Genomic DNA, 24,114 nt, shown 5'->3' on the forward strand with positions numbered 1-24,114 from the left:
TTCATTCTCAGCTCCCTGGGGAATATACAACCCAAGCTGCCTCAAGGCGCTAGAAGGTTAACATTACCATCTTATCCTACCGGGTACCCATTCACTGCTGGGTGAACAGAGGCACAAGTCGAACACAGTCACTTGCCGCAGGAGACACTTCAGGTCCCACATGCGCCTCAGTGTAGGGCGTTCTCCGCTGATCCTTTCTAAGTTCAGTCGTGTTTTACGACCATTCTCATGTAATTACGAACCGCCTCCGTGGTCTAGTTGTAGAGCTTCCGCCCGGAGAGCTGAAGGTCCGGGTTCGATCGCCAGCCGCGTCATATCAAAAGACGTTAAATGATCATGGTACTTGTTGTTACCCTGTCTGGCGCTCGGCATTAAGTGTCTGAGTGGGGTATTCATGTTATACTGCGGTATCTCAGTGAGCTAGCACTATAAATCGGCATCAGTCCGGACTAGTACAAGCAGCCACACACACACATACACGTGCATGCACGTCGCTATATAAGTACAATAATCTTTGATGCGACGTTAAACCCCATTTCACCTCACCATGTAATTACGTGTACTCGTGTACATCCCTGTCTCTGTCCACCTAGCGGGGATTCCGAGAAGAATTTAGGTCCCCAGCAACTCATTTCCCTCATGTTCACGATAATGTCATATTCCACCATACCGATTTTCTCACAGTTAGGATCCCATGCCTTTGTTAGTTTCAAAACCCGTAGCGATGTAGGAAAGAATATAGCTCCCCGGCAACCTGGGTGAGTTAGTGAGTTTCTGGATGAGTTGGTGGGTAGGCTGTTGAGTGTGCCGTAAGAGGCGACAAAATGGATGGTCCATCGCGATTATTTACAGACAGCCGGAACAAAGCTGGAATATTTCTGAGCGCGGCGTTAAATTAGGGTCAATGAGGATCACGAGGATGCTGACCAGTGACTTGACCCCTCAAATCACCTGATCATCTGAACGTTATAGAGGGGCTCATATGAATTTAAATATCGAATCCACAGGTGAGTGAGTTTTCGCCACTTTTAGCGATATTCCAGCGATTTCACAGCGGGGGACACCAGAAATAGGCTTCCTGCCCATGTGGGGAATCGAACACGGGCCTTCGGCGTGACGAGAGAATGCATTAACCACTAGACTACCCCACCGCCCCTGTACGTTGGTTGGATCGGATAAGCCATAGGAACAACATCTTTTTACACACAGCAATAAAACGCAAAACAAATGTTTACTTGACTCAGTCTTGCCCTTTTATCAGACACGGATTGTTCGTTGTTGCTGAAGAACCTCTTAATTGAGGTATTATCAGCGGAGAGCAAGAATATCGGCAATGTGGCCCATGTTTTATGCCACCAACGCATCCAAACCACGTGTACAGTCAACAAACCATGGATGTTACCATGCCTCCCACCTTCAACGCTCAGTTCAGCGGAACCCCCTCTAACCGACACCAGGGGATTTCGCCATTTTGTCTTTTTCTCCTGGCTGACTTCTCTGCTTTGTCTAATGCATGTCTCACTTCCCCAACATGACAGATCTCTGTTTTGTCTAATGCATGTCTCACTTCCTCAACATAAACATGATCTCTGTTTTGTCTAATGCATGTCTCACCTCCCCAACATAGACAGGTCTCTGTTTTATCTAATGCATATTCACTTCCTAAATATAGAAAGATCTCTGTTTTGTCTAATGCATGTCTTACTTCCTAAATATAGACAGATCTCTGTTTTGTCTAATGCATGTCTCACTTCCTGAACATAGACAGATCTCTGTTTTGTCTAATGCATGTCTCACTTCCTAAATATAGACAGATCTCTGTTTTGTCTAATGCATGTCTCACTTCCTGAACATAAACAGATCTCTGTTTTGTCTAATGCATGTCTCACCTCCTCAACATAGACAGATCTCTGTTTTGTCTAATGCATGTCTCACTTCCTCAATATAGACAGATCTCTGTTTTGTCTAATACATGTCTCACTTCCTCAACATAGACAGATCTCTGTTTTGTCTAATGCATGTCTCACCTCCCCAACATAGACATATCTCTGCTTTGTCTAATGCATGTCTCACTTCCTCAACATAAAAAGATCTCTGTTTTGTCTAATGCATGTCTCACCTCCCCAACATAGACAGATCTCTGTTTTGTCTAATGCATGTCTCGTCTACCCAACATATACAGATCTCCTCTTTGGAGAGTGTCACACCTCAATGGGGTCAAACACGGACTGTTATCCTGAACGGCGAACACACTAATCGGGGCGCCACACGAGGGCGTGTCACACATCACAGGGGTCGAACACGGACTGTTCTCCAGAACACAATAATCGGTTCATACCTCACTGGGGTCGAACATGGACTGTGAGCCGGAACAGCGAACACATTACTAATATGGCCACTTAGCAGTGCTATATTCACTTACCAATGGCCTGACCCCGATCACAAAGCGGACGCGGATTCAATACTTGCCATCAACATTTTAATTCACGTATTGATTGATAACTGCTCTGTTTATTTGGCTGGGATATTTGATCATAATACGTGAAGACTTCATGTAAATATCCTTCTCTCAGAAACAAATATCTGTCAAAAAACATGTAAGCGAAGGTGACTTGTTCTGCTCTTGTATTAGCGGCTTATTTTGTTTATTTGTTGATCAACGCCGCGCTCACCAATACTCCAAATATATGACGGCGGTCTGCAGATAATCGACCAGACAAACCAGTGTTTAACATCATGAGCATCGGTCTACGCATTTGGGATGGCATGACATGCATCAACCAAGTCAGCGAACCTGACCGCCCGACCCCGGTTGTTGTAAGCGAGTGAGTGAGTGAGTGTGTGTCTATTGTTGTATCAAATGTTGAACCTGGGAACACCAGGGCCCACTTGCACAAAGCGATCTTAGCGCTAAGATGATCATAACTCCCATACTTTAACACAGGCTTACAGTAGTCTCAGCGCTAAAATCGCTTTGTGCAAGCGGGCCCAAAATCTGTTCATCTGTAAAGGGTTCGAACTCGGTCTTTTTCATCAGTAATCATGGTGTTCTTTTGCCCTACCTACATCAGTGTTTGTTTGTTTGCTTATTTGTTTTTTAACGCCGCACTCAGCAATATTCCAGCTATATGACGGCCATCTGTATACAATCGAGTCTGGACCAAAAGATCCAGTGATTGACATCTTGAGCAATTGGGATACGATGACATTTGGATCGACAAGCATCTATATAGTCGCCTTTTACGGCAAGGATGGGTTGCTGAAGACCTTTTCTACCCCGGATCTTTACAGGTCTGAGAGAGATTTTGGACATTGCAGATAGAAACTGATGGCGATTCAACATATTGCGTACATGATGATGATGATGATGATGATGATGACGATGATGATGATGATGAGGAGGAGGAGGAGGAGGAGGATTGGCACGTGCGATGTGTGTATTACTTTTCACTGAAGACTCCCGAAGACGCTGTAAACCAATCGTTCACTCTATTTTCATTTTCATTCAAGCATTTATCGGTAATATATTGTCGTGAGGGGTTGGGTATCATAAACAATCACCAAACTTAGTTTCCGTTTCAGTGAAGACCCATACAGGGTTTCCAACCAGTCAGGAATATAATTTTCACTCCCTCTTGTTCTTCGAATGCGAAATCCTTGCCATCGAAATGACGTGTTATTGATATAGGCGTTGGATGCGTATCTTGGTCAGACACGGGCTGGTCAAGGGGGCCAGGAGAATGAAGCAGTACTTATAGCATCACAGTCCTCTATCCCCGATCTATACCATGTCTCGCCTGAGCTGACCTCGCTGAGATTAGCGACCCCGTCCACGTCCCCTCCTCATCCGCTGCGGCTGTCGACAACCCCGCTCTGGACGGAGATACTCATCACACTTATTACACAATAAACAATAAGCTTTGACGTGGAGCTATTTACTGGGAGTTTAGACTCGAATGTATGGGGCTATTGGTGGGATTGAACTGTCGTCCTTGATTGTCCCCGTGGGACGATGTGCTGGGACGTGGAATGTAGTGGGAAACTTGGATACCGTGTCTGGAGGTGCAGTTTGGACACTCACTGAGTTGGTGGGTGAGTTGGTGGGTGAGCTTTTGAGCGTGTTTGTGAGTGAGTTAATAAAGTGTTGGGGTGAGTGAGTTGGCGAGTGAGGTGATGGGTGAGTGAGGTGGTGAGTGTGTTATTGGGTTATTTGTTGAGTGAGTGAGTGAGTGAGTGCGGGATTTATTGAGTCATTTTGTGGGTGAGTAGGTGAGTTATTTGGAGAGTGAGTCAGTGAGTGAGTTAGTGAGTGAGTTGGCGAGTGTGTTAGTGAGTTGACGAGTGAGTGAGTTAGTGAGTGAGTTGGTGGGTGAGTTGGTGAGTGATTTTGATGAGTGAGCTGGTGAATGAGTGAGTTGGGTTAACACCGAACGGAACTATCTTGCGACTACATCACGGCTTCTTAATGTTGGAGGAAAACCAAAGTGTTGGATGTTTTTTTTTGTTCAACTCACTCAGCAATACTTCAGCAACACTTACCCTCACGGAGCAATACCCCAGCTATATGACAGCAGCATAGTCGACTACCGGGTACCCACTTGCTACCTAGATCTGCACGCTGAGACAAGGTAGTGTGTGTACTAACGGGATCGGGTGGTCAGGCTCGCTGACTTGGTTGATGCATGTCATTGTATACCAAGTGCGTATCGATGCTCATGATGTCAATCACTTGATTGCCTGGTCCAGACTCGACTATTTACAAACCGCAGTCATAAAAGCTGTAACATGTAACAAACATACAAAGTGGCTTTATACTGAAATAATGTCTGTGTGTAAGTAGAATAATCACTAACGACTACATCGGCATGCAAAGTTTCCAGAAAAAATAAATTTCTTGAATCAAACTTGCTTGGGATGTATTACGGTTAGGTTGGAAGCTGTCCCTGTGTCAGGTATTATTTTAAAAAATAGCAATTTAAAAAAGTAATATTCCTTTCCTCTTCCCTGTGTGTTCCGAATGCATTCAAACCTTAATATAGTATCTTTTTCGGACATTGTTACCTTTAAGTAAGGATAAGATATATGGATGAAAAACTTCTTTATTACAATTAGGAGCGACGTTTTGGTGCAGGTTCTCACACCGTTGTGAAGCAACCTACACCGAAACGTCGCTCCTAATTTTAATAAAGAAGTTGTTCATCCATATATCTTATCCTTATTTAGTACTTCAACTTCTTAATGCCTCTCAAAGAAGTTGTTACCTTTGTTTATTTTGTTGCATTGTGTTTGTTTACTTGTTTATGGCTATTTGAAGCGTTATTTTCATGTTGTTATAATAAACAGGCCTGATCCAGTCCAGTCTCTCTTTATAACGTTTGAGAACATGTCTTAACGGTATATCAACAATGTTTTCAATAGTGTTTAGATTTATCATTGTAAATAGCTGAGAGTGCGGGTTCGTAAGGTGTAGAGCTATTTTGATCATCTTTTAACATCTTCTTGGTCAACAATTAGTTTTCATTAACAGCATTTACACCCTGAAGTCCTGACTTGGGAGTAATAACATAACACCCTAACATCTCAATAAATAACATGGTTACGTAGTGGCTGAAATTGCAGTGCATGAACTTCAATTCATGTTGGAAGTAATTAAAACATGTCCCAGAAAATGTAGTTCGCACGAAATACAAGATCGGCGTTATGCCAGTGCTGTAATGAGACGCACTCGGAGAGATAAACAAGATCCAGAGATGTACAGCGGTAGTTAAACAGTTCCACTGGGCAGGTCATCGCTTTCTGGTGTTTGGCATTCCTTTAATATATTAATTAGTGAAGGAACGCACACGTCGCCTCCAGGTGAATAATTGTAGGTCAGTGAGTGAGATAAAACGCACTAGTCAGCAATTTCACCGCTCTATCGCGACTGGTTGGTAAATAAGCATTGGTTGGTTGGTTGGTTGGTTTGTTGTTTAACGCCGCACTCAGCAATATTCCAGCTATATGACGGCTGTCTGTAAATAATGGAGTCTGGACCAGACAATCCAGTGATTAACATCATGAGCATCGATCCATGCAATTGGGATACGATGACATGTATGAACCAAGTCAGCGAGCCAGACCACCCGATCGATCCTGTTAGTCGCCTCTTACGACAAGCAAAGTCGCTTTTTACGGCAAGTATGGGTTGCTGAAGACCTATTTTATCCCGGATCTTTACAGGTCTGTAAATAAGCGAGTCTGGACAAGGCCAACCGGTGACTAGAAGCCTGAGCAACGACCCACGTCATCGGGGCTCAGTGATGCGAATTCAGCCAGATCACAGATGCTGGACACCATTGTTCGCAAGGGACGCCAGGGCTACTGACGACCTAATCTGACCCGGAAGTACTACAGGGAGGTCTGGTGTGGTAACACTTCCCTGTGAGTAAAGAAATACTCTGGTCAAACCACCCAGAAATGCCACCATGTTGTATAGATAGGGAGGGATGCCACCATGTTGTATAGATGGGGAGGGATGCCACCATGTTGTATAGATGGGGAGGGATGCCACCATGTTGTATAGCAAGGGGAGGGATGTCACCATGTTGTATAGAAGGGGGAGGGATGCCACCATGTTGTAAAGATAGGGAGGGGTGTCACCATGTTGTATAGATAGGGAGGGGTGCCACCATGCTGTATTGATAGGGAGGGGTGCCACCATGTTGTATAGATAGGGAGGTATGTCACCATGTTGTATATCGGGAGGGGTGTCACCATGTTGTATAGATAGGGAGGTATGTCACCATGTTGTATAGATAGGGGAGGTATGTCACCATGCTGTATAGATAGGGAGGGGTGTCACCATGTTGTATTGATAGGGAGGGATGCCACCATGTTGTATAGATAGGGAGGGATGTCCTCATGTTGTATATCGGGAGGGGTGTCACCATGTTGTATAGATAGGGAGGGGTGTCACCATGCTGTATAGATAGGGAGGGATGCCACCATGTTGTATAGATAGGGAGGGATGTCACCATGTTGTATAGATGGGGAGGGGTGCCACCATGTTGTATAGATAGGGAGGGGTGCAACCATGTTGTATAGATAGGGAGGGGTGCCACCATGTTGTATAGATAGGGAGGGATGTCACCATGTTGTATAGATAAGGAGGGATGTCACCATGTTGTATAGATGGGGAGGGATGCCACCATGTTGTATAGATAGGGGAGGGATGTCACCTTGTTGTATAGATAGGGAGGGGTGCCACCATGCTGTATTGATAGGGAGGGGTGCCACCATGTTGTATAGATAGGGAGGGATGTAACCATGTTGTATAGATAGGGAGGGATGCCACCATGTTGTATAGATAGGGGAGGGATGCCACCATGTTGTATAGCTAAGGGTGGGATGTCACCATGTTGTATAGATGGGGAGGGATGCCACCATGTTGTATAGATAGGGGAGGGATGTCACCTTGTTGTATAGATAGGGAGGGGTGCCACCATGCTGTATTGATAGGGAGGGGTGCCACCATGTTGTATAGATAGGGAGGTATGTCACCATGTTGTATAGATAGGGGAGGTATGTCACCATGCTGTTTAGATAGGGGGGGGTGTCACCATGTTGTATTGATAGGGAGGGATGTCCCCATGTTGTATTGATAGGGAGGGATGTCCCCATGTTGTATAGATAGGGGAGGGATGCCACCATGTTGTATAGATAGGGGAGGGATGTCACCTTGTTGTATAGATAGGGAGGGGTGCCACCATGTTGTATAGATAGGGAGGGGTGTCACCATGTTGTATAGATAGGGAGGGATGTCACCTTGTTGTATAGATAGGGAGGGATGCCACCATGCTGTATAGATAGGGAGGGATGCCACCATGTTTATCTCAAGTTCGAGAAACCTCATCTCCTCGGGAACGAAGGTTTAACAAATCGGAAAAAGAAACACCTCAATAATGAGGTCCTTGAAATGGGAAGGGCAATGGTTTTATTAGAGGCGCGTACACGAGTACGTGTGTGTTAGACTGACATTTAGTCCCAGAATAAAGTTATCTTATTTAAAAACATATATCGACAAAATAAAACAATTAAATCCAAATGTAGCCCAGAGCGGAGGTAATCAAGACTTGCCAAATCTTTCTAGACTTAAGTTGGGCTCCCTTTTTAATTTTTTCTTTTAGGTTTGAGGGACAGACTACATGTGAGAGTATGACACAGCTTATGTCTAGTGTTTAAGAGAAATTCCAAATGAGTGAGAAGGATTTTACGAAGTAAATATTTCAGCAATATTTCGGCGAGGACCCCTGAAAATGGTTTGTCTAACAGACCTAAGAGAATATGCTAAAAATCGAATCTAACTCAAGTCTAGAATGATTTGGCAAGTCTAGATTGCCTCAGCCTGAAATTAACCATATTACTGGGCTCCATTTGGATTGTATTTTCTATTTCGTAGATACATAGTTTTAAATAAGATATCTTTTTTTCTGGACCTAAATGTTAGTCTAACCTGAACAGAGCTTTGCACTCCGTAGCTAAGGAACCGACAATTTGATATTCTGAGGTGGGTTGGATGGGTGGGGGGTAGGGGGAGTTGGGATTTTGTATCCAAATTTGATATTTTTCGGCGTGAGGATCCCAAAGGCTTTGACCACTAAGCTACCCCTCCGCCGCTTTTTGCATTTAAACCATCGGAGAACAACCGCTTTCTTATTCAGAAGCGCACAGTGCGGAAACAGGGAGAGAATATTAACAATGTCTTTGTATCTCGATTTCGGAAATTCATTTAAACAACTGTGGGTTAACAAATGCCTTCCCACCATTACCGGTCGTGTCCTAATTGCTAAGGCGGATCGAGTTTATTAGGGCAAATCAGTTAACGACTTTGAGGACAAATCTTTGATTTCTTTGACTTGAGCACCCCGAGCATCCTCGATACAATTGCCTGTGGTTGTCAACAGTCGGGCATCAAGTCACGTGAAGCCTAACGAAGACAGTAGACCAGTTGTTATATATCAAAGGAAATTCCTCTTAATTGGCTATTTCACCACTCCATGCATGGCGCCTCCGTCGGGTCGGTAAACGTTCTGGACAATTTCCAGGAATGGACTAGTGTATTGGCAGTGACCAGCTAGCCAGGTCTGGCGTTATTCACACAACCAACAGTGCGTTGTATTGGTCAGGAGGTTTGGGCATGGGTCATACCAGTACGGGTGTCCATGGTGTACCGGGTGTCCGAAAACGGGGGTCCAAGGTGTACCGGCTGTCCAGAGTGTACCGGGTGTCCTAGGTTCACCGGGTGTCCAAGGTGTACCGGGTGTCCAGAGTGTACCGGGTGTCCGAGGTGTACCGGGTGTCCAAGGTGTACCGTGTGTCCAGAGTGTAAAGGGTGTCCAGAGTGTACCGGGTGTCCAAGGTGTACTGGGTGTCCAAGGTGTACCCGGTGTCCAGAGTGTACCGGGTGTCCAGAGTGTACCAGGTGTCCAAGGTGTACCGTGTGTCCAGAGTGCAACGGGTGTCCAAGGTGTACCGGGTGTCCAAGGTGTACCGGGTGTCCAGAGTGTACCGGGTGTCGAAGGTATATCGGTGTACCCGGTGTCCAGAGTGTACCGGGTGTCCAGAGTGTACCGGGTGTCCATGGTGTACCGGGTGTCCAAGATGTACAGGGTGCCCAGAGTGTACAGGGTGTCCTAGGTGTACCGGGTGTCCAGAGTGTACAGGGTGTCCAAGGTGTACCGGGTGTCCAAGGTGTACCGGGTGTCCAGAGTGTACCGGGTGTCCAAGGTGTAACGGGTGTCCGGAGTGTACCGGGTGTCCATGGTGTACCGGGTGTCCATGGTGTCCTGGGTGTCCAAGGTGTACCGGGTGTCCAGAGTGTACCGGGTGTCCAGAGTGTACCGGGTGTCCAAGGTGTACCGGGTGTCCAAGGTGTACCGTTTGTCCAATGTGTACCGGGTGTCCAAGGTGTACCGTGTGTCCAAGGTGTTCCGGGTCTCCAAGGTGTACCGGGTGTCGAAGGTGTAACGGGTGTCCGGAGTGTACCGGGTGTCCAAGGTGTACCGGGTGTCCAGAGTGTACCGGTGTCCAGAGTGTACCGGGTGTCCAAGGTGTACCGGGTGTCCAAAGTGTGCCGGGTGTCCAAGGTGTACCGTTTGTCCAATGTGTACCGGGTGTCGAAGGTGTACCGTGTGTCCAAGGTGTTCCGGGTCTCCAAGGTGTACCGGGTGTCGAAGGTGTACCGGGTGTCCAGAGTGTACCGGGTGTCCAGAGTGTATCGGGTGTCCAAGGTGTACCGGGTGTCCAGAGTGTACCGGGTGTCCAGAGTGTACCGGGTGTCCATCGTGTACCGGGTGTCGAAGGTGTACCGGGTTTTGAAGGTGTACTGTGTGTCCATGGTGTACCGGGTGTCCATGGTGTACCGGGTGTCCATGGTGTCCTGGGTGTCCAAGGTGTACCAGGTGTCCAGAGTGTACCGGGTGTCCAGAGTGTACCGGGTGTCCAAGGTGTACCAGGTGTCCAGAGTGTGCCGGAAGTCCAAGGTGTACCGTGTGTCCAATGTGTACCGGGTGTCCAAGGTGTACCGTGTGTCCAAGGTTGGCGGGTCTCCAAGGTGTACCGGGTGTCCAAGGTGTACCGGGTGTCCAGAGTGTATCGGGTGTCTAATGTGTACCGGGTGTCCAAGGTGTACCCGGTGTCCAGAGTGTACCGGGTGTCCAAGGTGTACCGGATGTCCAAGGCGCAACGATTTGCATGCCGAATTGCGGCACGTTTAGGCGTGTCAGGAACATATGGTCTTGGGTTCGAATCCCCGATTGGCTTTATTATATAGTCCTCCCATATAAAACCGTCACGCGGTGATATAACTGCTCAGAGTGGCTTTAAACCAACTCACTTTTTCACCCTGATGGAGGCCTCCACTGAGATGCAGGGTGTACATGATGACAAATCTGATGGAACAAACAAAGATTTGGTGCTGGCAAAACAAGAATACTCATAGAATAGAATTGTATTGTACAAAAACGCCAAGATGATGCATCCTTACCCTTCTGTCGGTTAACAAGACTGTCCAGATGAGACATCCTTACCCTTCTGTCGGTTAACAAGACTGTCCAGATGAGACATCCTTACCCTTCTGTCGGTTAACAAGACTGTCCAGATGAGACATACTTACCCTTCTGTCGGTTAACAAGGCCGGCCAGATGATACATCCTTACCCTTCTGTCGGTTAACAAGATTATCAAGATGAGACATCCTTACCCTTCTGTCGGTTAACAAGGTTGTCAAGATGATACATCCTTACCCTTCTGTCGGTTAACAATACTATCCAGATGATACATCCTTACCTTTCTGTCGGTTAACGAAACTATCAAGATGAGACATCCTTACCCTTCTGTCGGTTAACAAGACTGTCCAGATGAGACATCCTTACCCTTCTGTCGGTTAACGAAACTATCAAGATGAGACATCCTTACCCTTCTGTCGGTTAACAAGACTGTCCAGATGAGACATCTTTACCCTTCTGTCGGTTAACAAGACTGTCCAGATGATACATCCTTACCCTTCTGTCGGTTAACAAGACTGTCCAGATGAGACATCCTTACCCTTCTGTCGGTTAACAAGACTGTCCAGATGATACATCCTTACCCTTCTGTCGGTTAACAAGACTGTCCAGATGAGACATCCTTACCCTTCTGTCGGTTAACAAGACTGTCCAGATGAGACATCCTTACCCTTCTGTCGGTTAACAAGACTGTCCAGATGATACATCCTTACCCTTCTGTCGGTTAACAAGACTGTCCAGATGATACATCCTTACCCTTCTGTCGGTTAACAAGACTGTCCAGATGATACATCCTTACCCTTCTCTCGGTTAACAACACCGGCCAGATGATACATCCTTACCCTTCTGTCGGTAAACAAGACTGGCCTGATGATACATCCTTACCCTTCTCTCGGTTAACAAGACTGTCCAGATGAGACATCTTTACCCTTCTGTCGGTTAACAAGACTGGCCAGATGATACATCCTTACCCTTCTGTCGGTTAACAAGACTGTCCAGATGATACATCCTTACCCTTCTGTCGGTTAACAAGACTGTCCAGGTGAGACATCCTTACCCTTCTGTCGGTTAACAAGACTGTCCAGATGATACATCCTTACCCTTCTGATGGTTAACAAGACTGTCCAGATGATACATCCTTACCCTTCTGTCGGTTAACAAGACTGTCCAGATGAGACATCCTTACCCTTCTGTTGGTTAACAAGACTGTCCAGATGAGACATCCTTACCCTTCTGTTGGTTAACAAGACTGTCCAGATGAGACATCTTTACCCTTCTGTCGGTTAACAAGACTGTCCAGATGAGACACCCTTACCCTCCTGTCGGTTAACAAGACTGTCCAGATGAGACATCTTTACCCTTCTGTCGGTTAACAAGACTGTCCAGATGATACATCCTTACCCTTCTGTCGGTTAACAAGACTGGCCAGATGAGACATCCTTACCCTTCTTGTATAACTCCAAGCAGCCAATAACACACATTCAGGTCCCACACACGGAACACCACAAATGTCGAGTGGTTTATATTCTGATGGTTATGTTTGTTTGTTGTTTCCCGCCGCACTCGGCAATATTCCAGCTATATGACGGCGGTCTGTAAATAATCGAGTCTGGACCGCACAATTAAGTGACTGATATCATGAGCATCGATCCGCGCAATTGGGATACGATGACATGCATTAACCAAATCAGCGAGCCTGACCACCCGATCCGATTAGTCGCCTCTTACGACAAGCATAGACGCCTTTTACGTCAAGCATTGGTTGCTGAAGACCTATTCTACCCCGGATCTTCACGAGTCCTGATCGTTATGAGTCAGTATTGAATATTTTGGGGAGAGGTGGCTTCCTGGGAGGGATGGTGGAGACGGACTAGTGTTGGTCGAACAAAAACCAAAGTCCATTTATTCAGGACATCCAATGGCAATCGTTTTTAGACCGCAGACCAAATGATTGTTTCCAAAAATAACCTTTTCATATTATACAAATATGATAATTATTGTAACGAAAGGCTGTTTGGGGTAAAACGGGAGTCAATGAGCCTGTTCTGTGGATGAAAAAGAGGATTTCTATAACAGGTTTGCTGGACAGAGGGTAGCATTACGTATACAGTAAACTACGGTTATAACGAACTTAAAGGGACCACTAAATTTAGTTCGTAATAACCGTAGTTCGTTTTAAGCACATACACAGCATATATACATCAAATGGACGGGGCCAAAAAAAGTTCGTTATATCCGTCAGTTCGTTATAAGCGTGTTCGTTATAAACGTAGTATACTGTATCTCTATTTCACTAGATGTCACATATACACAAGTTTACATTGAACTTGATTGTGGTCACGTTTACGTAACTAGACGGAATTAGCCAATAATAGTACATTTATGCTAATCAAAAGACGTAGAGGAAAACAGGATTGTTGTCATATGACTATAGACCCGAGAAGATCCGGGTTAGAAAAGGTCTTCGGCAACCTATGCTTATCGTAACAGACGACTATGCTTGTCGTTAGGGAGACTAACGGGATCGGGTGGTCAGGCTCGCTGACTTGGTTGATGCATGTCATCGTATCTCAATTGCGTGGATCGATGTTCATGATATCAATCACTGGATTGTCTGGTCCAGACTTGATCATTTGCAGCCCGTCGTCATATAGCTGGAATATTGCTGAGTGCTCCGTTAAACAACAAACAAAACCTCATATGACTACAGTTAATTTGTCATGATTGGTGGATATTGCAAAAAGGCCGTCCAGGTGTGGGTGTTCTTAAACTTGTTTTGAGTAGTATATATGTTATCCTAGGATTGATTATAAAAAAATCGGGCGTTTGCGAAATGCTTCATGCAGTGATTGTAATGTACATGGTTGCCGCTTCACCCTAGACCACCAGTACATATATCTACCGAAACACACGCAACGGAATGCCGGGTCAGCATGGGCTCCAGTGTATCAGCCTTGTCACTATATAGAGACGGCTGAAATAAGGATCGGGCGGTCACCCTCTGGCCCCTCGTGCACTGATGACGTGAATCGTTGCCATGCAACAGCATGTTTAGCATCAACGGCACACATTGAATACATCGAAATCACAGCGCTGACATAACTGGGTTTCCTACATTGTACCAATGATGGGAATCGAACCCGGGTTTTCTGTGTGTTTGTTTGTTGTTTCACGCCGCACTCAGCATGACGGCGTTCTGTAAACAATCGAGTCAGGAACAGACAATCCAGACAATATTACTACTGTTTCTTGGGGGCACGGGTTGCGGCGCCTTAGACGACTTGGCCACCCGTGCCCCGAATTGGTATAGGCAACTTAGGCCAACCGAAGTATGACGTATTTCAGTTACCACATACCTACATTGGTCAGCCAAGGTTATATACCTTGGTGAGGTGAGGTGAGGTGAAATTTGGTTTAACGTCGCGTCCATGATTATTGCACTTATATAGCGACGTGCATGCACGTGTATGTGTGTGGCTGCTTGTACTAGTCCGGACTGATGCCGATATATAGTGCTAGCTCACTGAGTTAACATGCCGCAGTTTAACATGAATACCCCACTCAGACACAGTATACTGACTCCGAGCCGACCAGTCCTTGTTTTAGTACCTTAATGCCGAGCGCCAGACAGGGTAACAACGAGTACCATCTTTTAATGTCTTTTGGTATGACGCGGCCGGGAATCGAACCCCGGACCTTCCGCTCTCCGGGCGGACGCCCTACCATTAGACCACGGAGGCGGTCGGTTATACCCTGGTCAACACAGGTTCACCTGGGTCGGGGGCGGTAACACTGCTACCTCTGTGAGTGGTTAAAGCGCTCGCTCGTCACACCAAAGACCGGGTTCGATTCCCCACATGGGTACAATGTGTGAAGCCCATTTCTGGTGTCCCCCGCCGTGATATTGCTGGAATATTGCTAAAAGCGGCGTAAAACCAAACTCACCTGGGTCGTCCACGGTTTTCAAATCAAACGCAATCAGTGATATTGTTCAGCGCAATAATACAACACAAGCCCAGCCACTCTAATATCAGCCAATCAGGAAACAGTACTCCGTTAGTGGGCGTGGACTAATTCTTTTCAGTTGAATGGCAACATGCGCAAAAAACTTGTAATTGGTAAGCAGTAAAATGTCATGGACTCGCTTGCAATTTATTTATCGATGAGTGTACAAACATACATTGTCCAGATGGTTCAGCATCCAAAAGAGTTAACCCACCCACAGGTACTACATCCGAAACAGCTGCCGCCATGACCTGAAGTAAACTGAGGAACAAAAGAAACTATACCTCTCAGTATATTTTATCCTATGTTTGATTTTCAGTTGGAAATAACTTGAGGTAGCAGTGTTACATAAAAAGATAACTGCATTGGCGCTCAGTCAGCACGCAAAGAATACTTCTGCATGGTTCTATTTTGCAAGATATAATTTTCAAACTGTTAAAAAATAATACAAAAACAATTCGCATAATACACAATCGCTGATGGGTATGTCTGACATATTATCTTTGAAAATATTATTTTTCTTTTGCTTTTTTCGGCACAAAAATTACAACATTTCAAATGTGGCAGGGATCATGTGGTTGCAAATTAATTTCACAAACACAAAATTACCCAACCACAGATTACTTTTTATAAACTGTTGCAGAAATGAGTGATGGTAAAAAAGGTATAATCAAATTTAATAAGTTCTTTCAATTTCCAATTACATAAAAACAAACTCGGCATTCTTTCTTTTGCCCTGAGTTAACATTGGCTTCACATATTTCACCTCGTAATGATTCGCATCTTCCTTCCCGTCTCCCATCACCTTATTCCTGAATTAATTAAGTCGTGAACTTATCTAAATCTTATTTTCGGGAACACGAGCCCTGTTGCCTAAAGCTCCGCATTTCGCTGCCAAGAGTTCCGTCCCTTGTTCGTTCCAGCATCCATTGAGTGTGGTTTGAATTCCTAGTTTGGCGTTCATTATGATTCTTATGTTCGGTTTCCCCAAATCGGTACTCTACGCTAAGGATTTGGGTCAGTTTGGGCTTTCTTTTCCATCAAGCTGACACGTCTGGACGGAACGCGATAAGTCATTTCTCAATGGCTGCTGGCGTATTTGTCGTGACGGATCTTCAGCACTGTTGGTTCGTGATCTGTGCTGCGGGTAGAGGGCTTCAGACAAATGTCATACGAGAGTTATTAAACACACTGCCTTGTTAGCAGGTATCTTATGAGCACGTGTTTCGGTATGTAGCACGTGGCCGCATCCTGTGGAATGAACTGAACCTACTGTGTGCCAAAACCTGTTTTTATATTCAAAGACGAAAATGGCTTTTATACAAATTATGTTTTTACCTTTAAATATTTATTAGTAAATTATCTTTCAATTACCTGTATATACATACGCTCTCGTAATTCCATTCGGAATGACTTGTGCATGTTTAAACACTGTACGTATCATCAGTGAATAATGTATGCTCAAGGTGAGATTCAAATACATTATCTGTCTGTCGGTCGGTCTTCGCTGATCCAGACAAGGCGGTGATGGGACGCGCACCCCCCTACCCTTTGTGAAGCATATAATAAACTAAAACATTTCTACATTCGGAAAATTTTCTAGGTAAACGTATGTCAACACCGGTCACAAGAAAGTATAAACTTGAAAACTGGATTCGACCAAAAGGTTACAAACGTTATTAAAACGTTACTAGGCTGAAAACAGTCGCCGGAACATGCAAAATTAAGGTCTCAAACAAGACGATTTGAAACCCGTATCAAACAATCACCATCGAATAACCATTTCTCGATTGTTTCATTTTAAGCCACAAGCAAACATGGGGTGAACTTTTGCCTGTTAGTTTATTATTATTTTTTCTATAAAATATATTACACATTGCTAACCGCGAATTGCCAAATCCCATTATGCACCTCTGCTTTTCGAGAAAGCTATGTTCCCGCTTAATAGATATCATTTTTTCACAGCTAACAATAACCTATACTCAACACCACGCGTATTCAACTCGAGTATTAGTTTATGATAACAGGTTTCAGGTTTCCAGCAAAGTCTGTTTCCAAATTCGTGATTATTAAACGTATATGGTATTATACGTTATATGATAAATAGACGCCAAGTGTGCTCAATATAGAAATGCCAATCAAACCTTAATTAATCGTTGTTTACGGAGCTTTTAGTTATTTGAAGCGACAACATATCAATGAGTTTTATATCAACAGTGCGCTTGTTAGGCAGTGCCGGGTGCCGGTAGATATATAACATACACCACACTGATGGATATAGCTAAAAGGGGAAAAAAACAGAAGCGGCGAAGGGCTGGCAATAGCAAATAATCAGTAATGCAAAATAAATATGTTTTTCTCGTCGAATGGGTATTAGCAACGATAGGTTTTCCATTGTGTGCCTGGTACTAGGTTTCAGTCGTGTTCCTGGTCAAATTGAAGCTTTCCACTGAATTATCACAATCTCTTCGGTCTTCTAAAACATTGGGTGCGCCCGTTGTTTTTTAAAACTCCGCTAAAACGCCATCCGTGATAGATCTGTGGGTAATGAGACGGTATCGATTCTGGGCGTGGCCGATCTGGCGTTCAATATCTGTCAGGCTGTATGTCCGTCTAGACATAGGATACGAAGCGTTGCATAACTTTAATGCGGGTGATCTGAGAATATGAACCACTTCTGCACCACACATCCTATCACTGCTACCAAACTACCTCGTTAGCTGGAAGAGCGCTTCTTTCGACTGTCACAACCATCGGACCAGACGGCTATCCTCACGTGCAAGCCTAAACAATCGATATTTCGACGCGAGTTAGTTTTGTGGAATCTTGTCAATAACATAACTTGTCGATATGAAATGGCCGTCTGACGACTCTATGTTTCGCAACATGAATTGCCGGCCTTGCTGTTGACACTTCGCCATCTTTTCGTTCATGGCATCAGCTGCTGGCGGAGTAATCTCTCTCAAAGTAGTCCCGTGATGCGGTCGAGTGCGGATCGACATTATTTACACGAGGTTGTGAAGCGCCAGTTTCAGCAGACGCCATACGCTAAATGAGAAATGCGACGACTATACCATTCCTTGTTCATTTGTCGCGTGCAATGTACCACAGCCACGGCTGAATACGTGCAGTAGATGTGGACTTGCCTTGGAGTCTAACCCTTTAAAATATATATATTTGTGCCAAGACTATCGTCGTTTTACTGTAACCGCCATAGGAGTGAGCGATCTCAGCCATTTTGGAGGATGTACGATAGTCCAGTATATATAATGTAGCGGGAATAAACGGTTTAAAATGCCGGTGCGTCGAGGACATGTGGCTCCGCCTAACATTTTCATAGACACTATCATCAGGAAGTTTGACGGCCAAAGTAAGTATTAACACATTTTATTCATCACTGTCATTTATCGGATTCCATATTCTACGATTTACCATTTCTCCAATGATAGCACCAATGGTCGTGACATCATTGCTGCACGATCGTACAATAACAGTTTATAACGAAAAAGCGATGTTTTATGTTGTAAAATGCTGATTCTTCTTATATTTCCCGCAGAATATTGTGTTGTAAAATGGTATACATTGTTCGACCAGCTGTCGAACATCTGTGCACAATTACTGGCCATGTGCACGGGAGGGGGCGATATAAAATTTCTCGCTCCCCCCCACCCCCACCCTTAATGCGACGTTGGGGGTCATGCGGAGCGGCCCCTGACTGGTATATAAGAATATATAGTTGCACACCGTGTCATGGAATAAGCGATATCATAGAAACTGGTATGATGAAAATGCCAATGCGTGTTGACGCCTCTTAACTCGGAATGTTTACAAGCACTGTTCGTTCGGCAGCGAGACCGACAAGGGATAAATGGCGTGAACTGATATATAAACAAAACAGCTCTAGTACGACACGCAAAAAATGTTTTAGTTCCCAGCTCATGCAAAGCGTATATGGAATATGATGAGAAATATTCAGTACAACGGGAAAATTTGATAAAACATGACATACGCTACCATTGACTTTTTTCGCATTAATGTTCAGTTGTTATTATTATACTATGTGTTCCCGCATTCTAAATATTTTCAAAATGAAACTAATAACAAATAGTAACATGTTGATGCTTTTATGTGTCCATAATGTTGATAAGTCCATATATAATGTGATAAATAATTTTTGAACAACACATATTTCATTTTCAGTCAATTAATTTTGAATACTTTTTATTAAAAGTTAAATAATTAATTCACTCTCATGTGCGAAATATATCGGACAACATTTTGATAACAATTATTTAATTTACATGTGTGAATGAACATAGTATACAACATCTCAGAGAACACAGTGCTGTGAGTGATGGACTGGCCTACACTTAAAGTCTGTGAATAAGTCTATTGATTAACTTTGTGATAAAGGCAAGCTAAATGTTGGAATTCGGTTCAAGTGCCTTGTGCATTGTACTCAAGAAAAATAGATCGATTTGGAAGTAAGATATTTTCACTCACGAGATTGAAATTGAGTTCGGATGAATACGACAGTGTGCAATGTATTATGTTTACGGCCTTTCTCTAATACTTCCTGTTCTAGGAGGAGTATAGGGGTGGGATAAGCCTACAGTATCAGGGTTGATTAAGCATATATTACATTTCAGACATTTTATCCATTTTGGGGAATATTACTTAAGTTTTATCGATATCTAGTATATGGACCAATATTTGAGATTAGCCGGGCTCGGACGCTTGAGGTGTGCTGCTTGTAGTTCTATAGTATTTGAATGTAGGGACTCCTTTAAATCAAAGACTTATATATCTATATACATCTTTACTTAATCTTAACTTTTCAATGTCATTGTTATGACAAGGATACCTTGACTTTCATGCTTAATTTTGAATGCTTTATTATAAATGTATTATCAATATATTCCATTTGTGTTTAGTACACATTTATTAGACTGAAGTTGTCCTGATTCTTGACGTATTTAACTATAGAGATGAATTATAACAAGGTTATATTGGGATGATATAGTTATGGTTCATTGATAACTTCGAAACTACTGGGTTGGCAAAAAACAGGGCAAGGAATTGAATGAATGTATTAAGTTTTTAATGAGTCTTGTGTGTAAACAAAATGTGTACTCGGGCCATTATCAGTTACAATGGTTGAATAGCTTCAGAGTTGAAGCAGATGTTGATTACTGTAGATTGATAAGATAGAATTATATTATCCTTAGAAGGATTTGTTTTCCAAAATTTCTTGGCAAAAAAAATATGATGAATACAAACTGTAACATGCATGTATGTGATATCAAATGAATATTGTCACTGTTGCTGCACTAGGTTATTCACACTGGGCTGCAAGCTTGATCAAGTGAGGTTGTTCCAGATTAGTTTTAAAGACAAAGGGAAAATGTTATGATTTTATCAATTTATTTCTAAGACATTCTGCTGTATCATTACACAGTTTGGGAAGAATATTTGGACATTTTGGATCACAGCCAGTCATAGAATTGGAAGATATCTGAAACATTGTGTCTGTGCGATGTTAAACATGTGAAAAGCTCTGTTTCATCACTATTTGATGTGATTCATAAACACATGCTTCTGATATAGTCGAAAACTTACAATATACTCTGCTTTTAGTGAAGGTTTCTTTCATTATGTAAAGGGTATTTGTCACTTATATTTATCCAACAAAGGTTGTTGACATTTATAGAAATAATTTTATTAACATAATGTACGTAACTGATTCAACGTTTGACATCCCGAATACATGCTTGTATCACCAGCTGTTGTCGTGCAACATGAAAACATAGCTTTACAACAATGTCCTAATATTGCTGAGTGTAAATACTGTTCCTAGCTGCTTGCCATGGTTTTAATACCAGCGATGTCTGATTATAACCTTCGATCTGCAAACTGGTAAATGTGTGCAGCAAGTTCAAGTTTCAGCATTCCAATCCTGGGAACTGAAACACTGAAGTGTATAAGGATCCATCATCTACCCTATTTTGACTTCCTTCATAAATTATGTTACCTTAAATACTTAATGATAATTTTCTGACACTTTCCAAGTTATTAGTACTTTGATTAATAGGGGCCAAGGTAATTGACCTTTGAATAAACAAATGCCTCTCCAGTTTCCTCAAAGTAGTCATATTGGCATATTTACTGCTAAAAATATTTTTGTAATTAATTAATTTTGTTTAATCATGATGTAAATAGGCCTTTACATTGCCAGTGTCAAGGTAATTGGAGCTAGAATAAACGAAGGACTCTGTTTCTGAGCTCCGAGCAATAGAGCCCTGTGAGCCTTGCCCTATATTTGTAGTACCTGGCAGATTAGTATCGCAGGTTATGGTCACATGACCTGTGAGTATTAACATCAATCTGTGTTATTGCCAGACATCGCGATGACACTTAGTGTTTCATAAATCAGAGCAGTTGGATAACAAGGATACAGCCCTGTAATATACAAGCAATTCACACAGAGTGCCCAATTAATCTCTCAGATTAATTAATCAGTTCTGATTAATTAGACTAATGTGTGGGAGTGAAATAACACACTTGCTGTTGACAAGGTAGCCTCCCCCATCTTTAAGTCATGTGTTTATTCAACGGTGACAGATGGTGAATATAGCTCTATATCACCTAGAGTGGATTAAGGCAACGTAACAGGCCAAAAATACCAGCTACAGTTTATGAGGCTATCATTGATTTTGAGATTTTAATAGCAAAGTGCATGAAAAAGTTAAGTAGCTGCTGTGGAAGTTGAAAGCTGTATTTTATAGGATTATGGCAATAAATTTAGTGTGTCGTCATCATAGGTTCCTGATTAGAATAATGCATGTGTGTTAAATGAGGTATTTATGACGGACAATTCAATATAATTGTCAAAGGTGTGGGGCCTGGAAGATAAGTTCACTCAGTTCACGATGCATCTAATAATATTTGTATTACACCCTGCACTGTTTAGATATTTCTACCCGAGTTTCTTATTGGCGTATATACAATGACGCTCTAGAACATTGTTTTGATGCATGATCAGCAGCTCTTTGTAGAGTCAACAATATGTTACTGCACGTGTTTATTGTGTGTGGGGGTACATTTCAATTTACTTTGAAAACATTTTTTCTGTACAAGCATATTGAAAATAGATATAGATCCAGGGTTTGTGTAACTCAATACCTCTAAACTGAGGTGTTTTCTGTATTCAGTTTCAGTTGATAAATGTTTGGCTCATGCAATTCAGAAGGCAGTGGCTTTAGTTTTAAGGGTTGTTTTTGTTTGTGTATTCGAATTTCACTTGAATTATTTTATGAATCATCAACATCATTATTATTTCAAGAGGAGCTTTCACATTTGCTTGCATTTATCGTGTAGCATGACAAAAATAAGTGTAGTGTGTAGATTTACTAAGACAGATGCAGATTCTCCATAGCTCTCTCAGGAGGCATAGTGACCTTATTATGCACTGGTGAATTGCAATACATATTTGCCACATACATATCAAGGCTATTTTGGTCGACTGGTTTTACAATTATTGTTATTTTTTTAAATGCACATCATAATATTTTGAAGCCTCAATATTGAATATAGTATTAAAGTGAACATTTATTGGACTGTGCAGTATTTGAGTTATAACCCTTACTAAGTTTCCCTTACCTATTGATAATACCGATATTATGTGTCGATATACATACACTGCAAATTGCATCATAATATTATTTAACCTGACAAATCTCATCCCCAACAGTTAGCTTTACTTATACCATGGCAATATCTTATGTTAGGGGTTCTATTAAATGTTTACAATAAACTGACTGAAAACTTTTTGTTGAGATAATAATAAATTTGGACCTCTAAGGGCATTGATTAGCTGATTGCAGCTATTCATTTTATGTCTGTTGAAAGGAAAATACAGCTCAGATACATGTTGAAGGTCATATTGCTCATATATGCAACAAACAGGATCGGGTGGTCAGGCTCGCTGACTTCACTGTGCAGGGTTGCGTCCCTTAGGTGGGTTAGGAACCTATGATAGTGGGTTCCCCTGATTATGTTTCACGGTTTACCTATGCTCATGGGTCCCCCAAAGTGGTAACAATCTATATCACTTTGGGATTTCTTCTCACATTAAACTGACATGCAGTGGTATGACTAAACTACTGTTCAATGCGATATTATAACCCACTCACTAATAAAATTGTCAATAAAGTGTAAGCAATATTAAGGCAGGGGGACACCAGAAATGGACTTCACACATTACCCTTATTGGGAATTCATCCCAGACCTGCTGTGATGGGTGAATACTGTAACAACTGAGCTACCCCACTTCTCAAGTTTCAGTAGCCATATATGGTGTATCATCTGATAAAGATTTCGCCAACTAGCAAGTATGGTATAAATATGTATATTTCATAGTAACCGGTATACCCTCTAGTTATTATATACCCCAGCTGGACATTGTCTAATACTCAGGTTCATTTTAGGCTCAGTCTCCAGACCAAATGTATTCCATTTATAGGAAGGCATCAAAAAGGTCTCTTATTAAAGATAATAGATAAAGTGTTGGATATTGGCCCTAAGCAAGAAATAGGAAACCAGATTTGGTGGCTGAAATGTGTGTTAATAATTTATGGCCATGGCCGTATGCTTCTGCGTGCTAGTAGTTCAAAGTCAAGTTGGTACGTTGTGCTGGGTGGCACTGTCGCATATTGTAATAAACTAAACATTTCGCCTTGGAGAGGGTCAAATCAAAAGATCCTACTGTTTGCTGGTATATCTATGACAGACATCCAATTATCTTTATGACTTTTTTCATTGTTTTATGTAACAGTTAATTAAGTTTAAAGGGACAATATGTTTAGTTGGTCTCCATGAGGGGTTATTCCATCTTTTGATGTGAATCTAATTAAGTTAAAATTTGCACACAAAGGAATATTTTTGCCTTGTTACCTGTAATGGATTAATAATAGGATTTTGATGTAAAAAGTTCTGTAAATTTGTAGTCTTTGGAAACTAAAGAAATGTTTTTGTGCTTTTGAAAGATTGTTGGAAAGCTCAATGAGAAG

General features: G+C 42.7%; 2 protein-coding genes across 7 annotated transcripts in view; both read left to right on the forward strand.

Annotated features, from left to right (window-relative positions):
• Positions 1-9,798: 9,798 nt before the first annotated feature.
• On the forward strand, positions 9,799-15,380 carry LOC139465171 (homeobox-like protein HDP1). Its single transcript, XM_071246860.1, has 3 exons — positions 9,799-10,001; positions 10,070-10,574; positions 15,366-15,380. Exons 1-3 carry the CDS (start codon positions 9,799-9,801, stop codon positions 15,378-15,380), a joined length of 723 nt encoding a protein of 240 aa, XP_071102961.1.
• A 2,710-nt stretch (positions 15,381-18,090) lies between these two features.
• Positions 18,091-24,114, forward strand: part of LOC139464887 (voltage-gated inwardly rectifying potassium channel KCNH6-like) — a 228,704-nt gene continuing 222,680 nt past the window's right edge. For all 6 annotated transcript variants that reach the window (XM_071246458.1, XM_071246459.1, XM_071246460.1 and 3 more), the window contains exon 1: positions 18,091-18,416. In XM_071246458.1, coding sequence (XP_071102559.1) covers positions 18,341-18,416 — 76 coding nt within the window. In that variant the 5' untranslated portion in view covers positions 18,091-18,340. The remainder of the gene's footprint in view (positions 18,417-24,114) is intronic.

The sequence above is a fragment of the Haliotis cracherodii genome, unplaced genomic scaffold (assembly GCF_022045235.1).
Source record: "Haliotis cracherodii isolate W230 unplaced genomic scaffold, xgHalCrac1.p SCAF_17, whole genome shotgun sequence".
Taxonomy (NCBI): Eukaryota; Metazoa; Mollusca; class Gastropoda; order Lepetellida; family Haliotidae; genus Haliotis; species Haliotis cracherodii.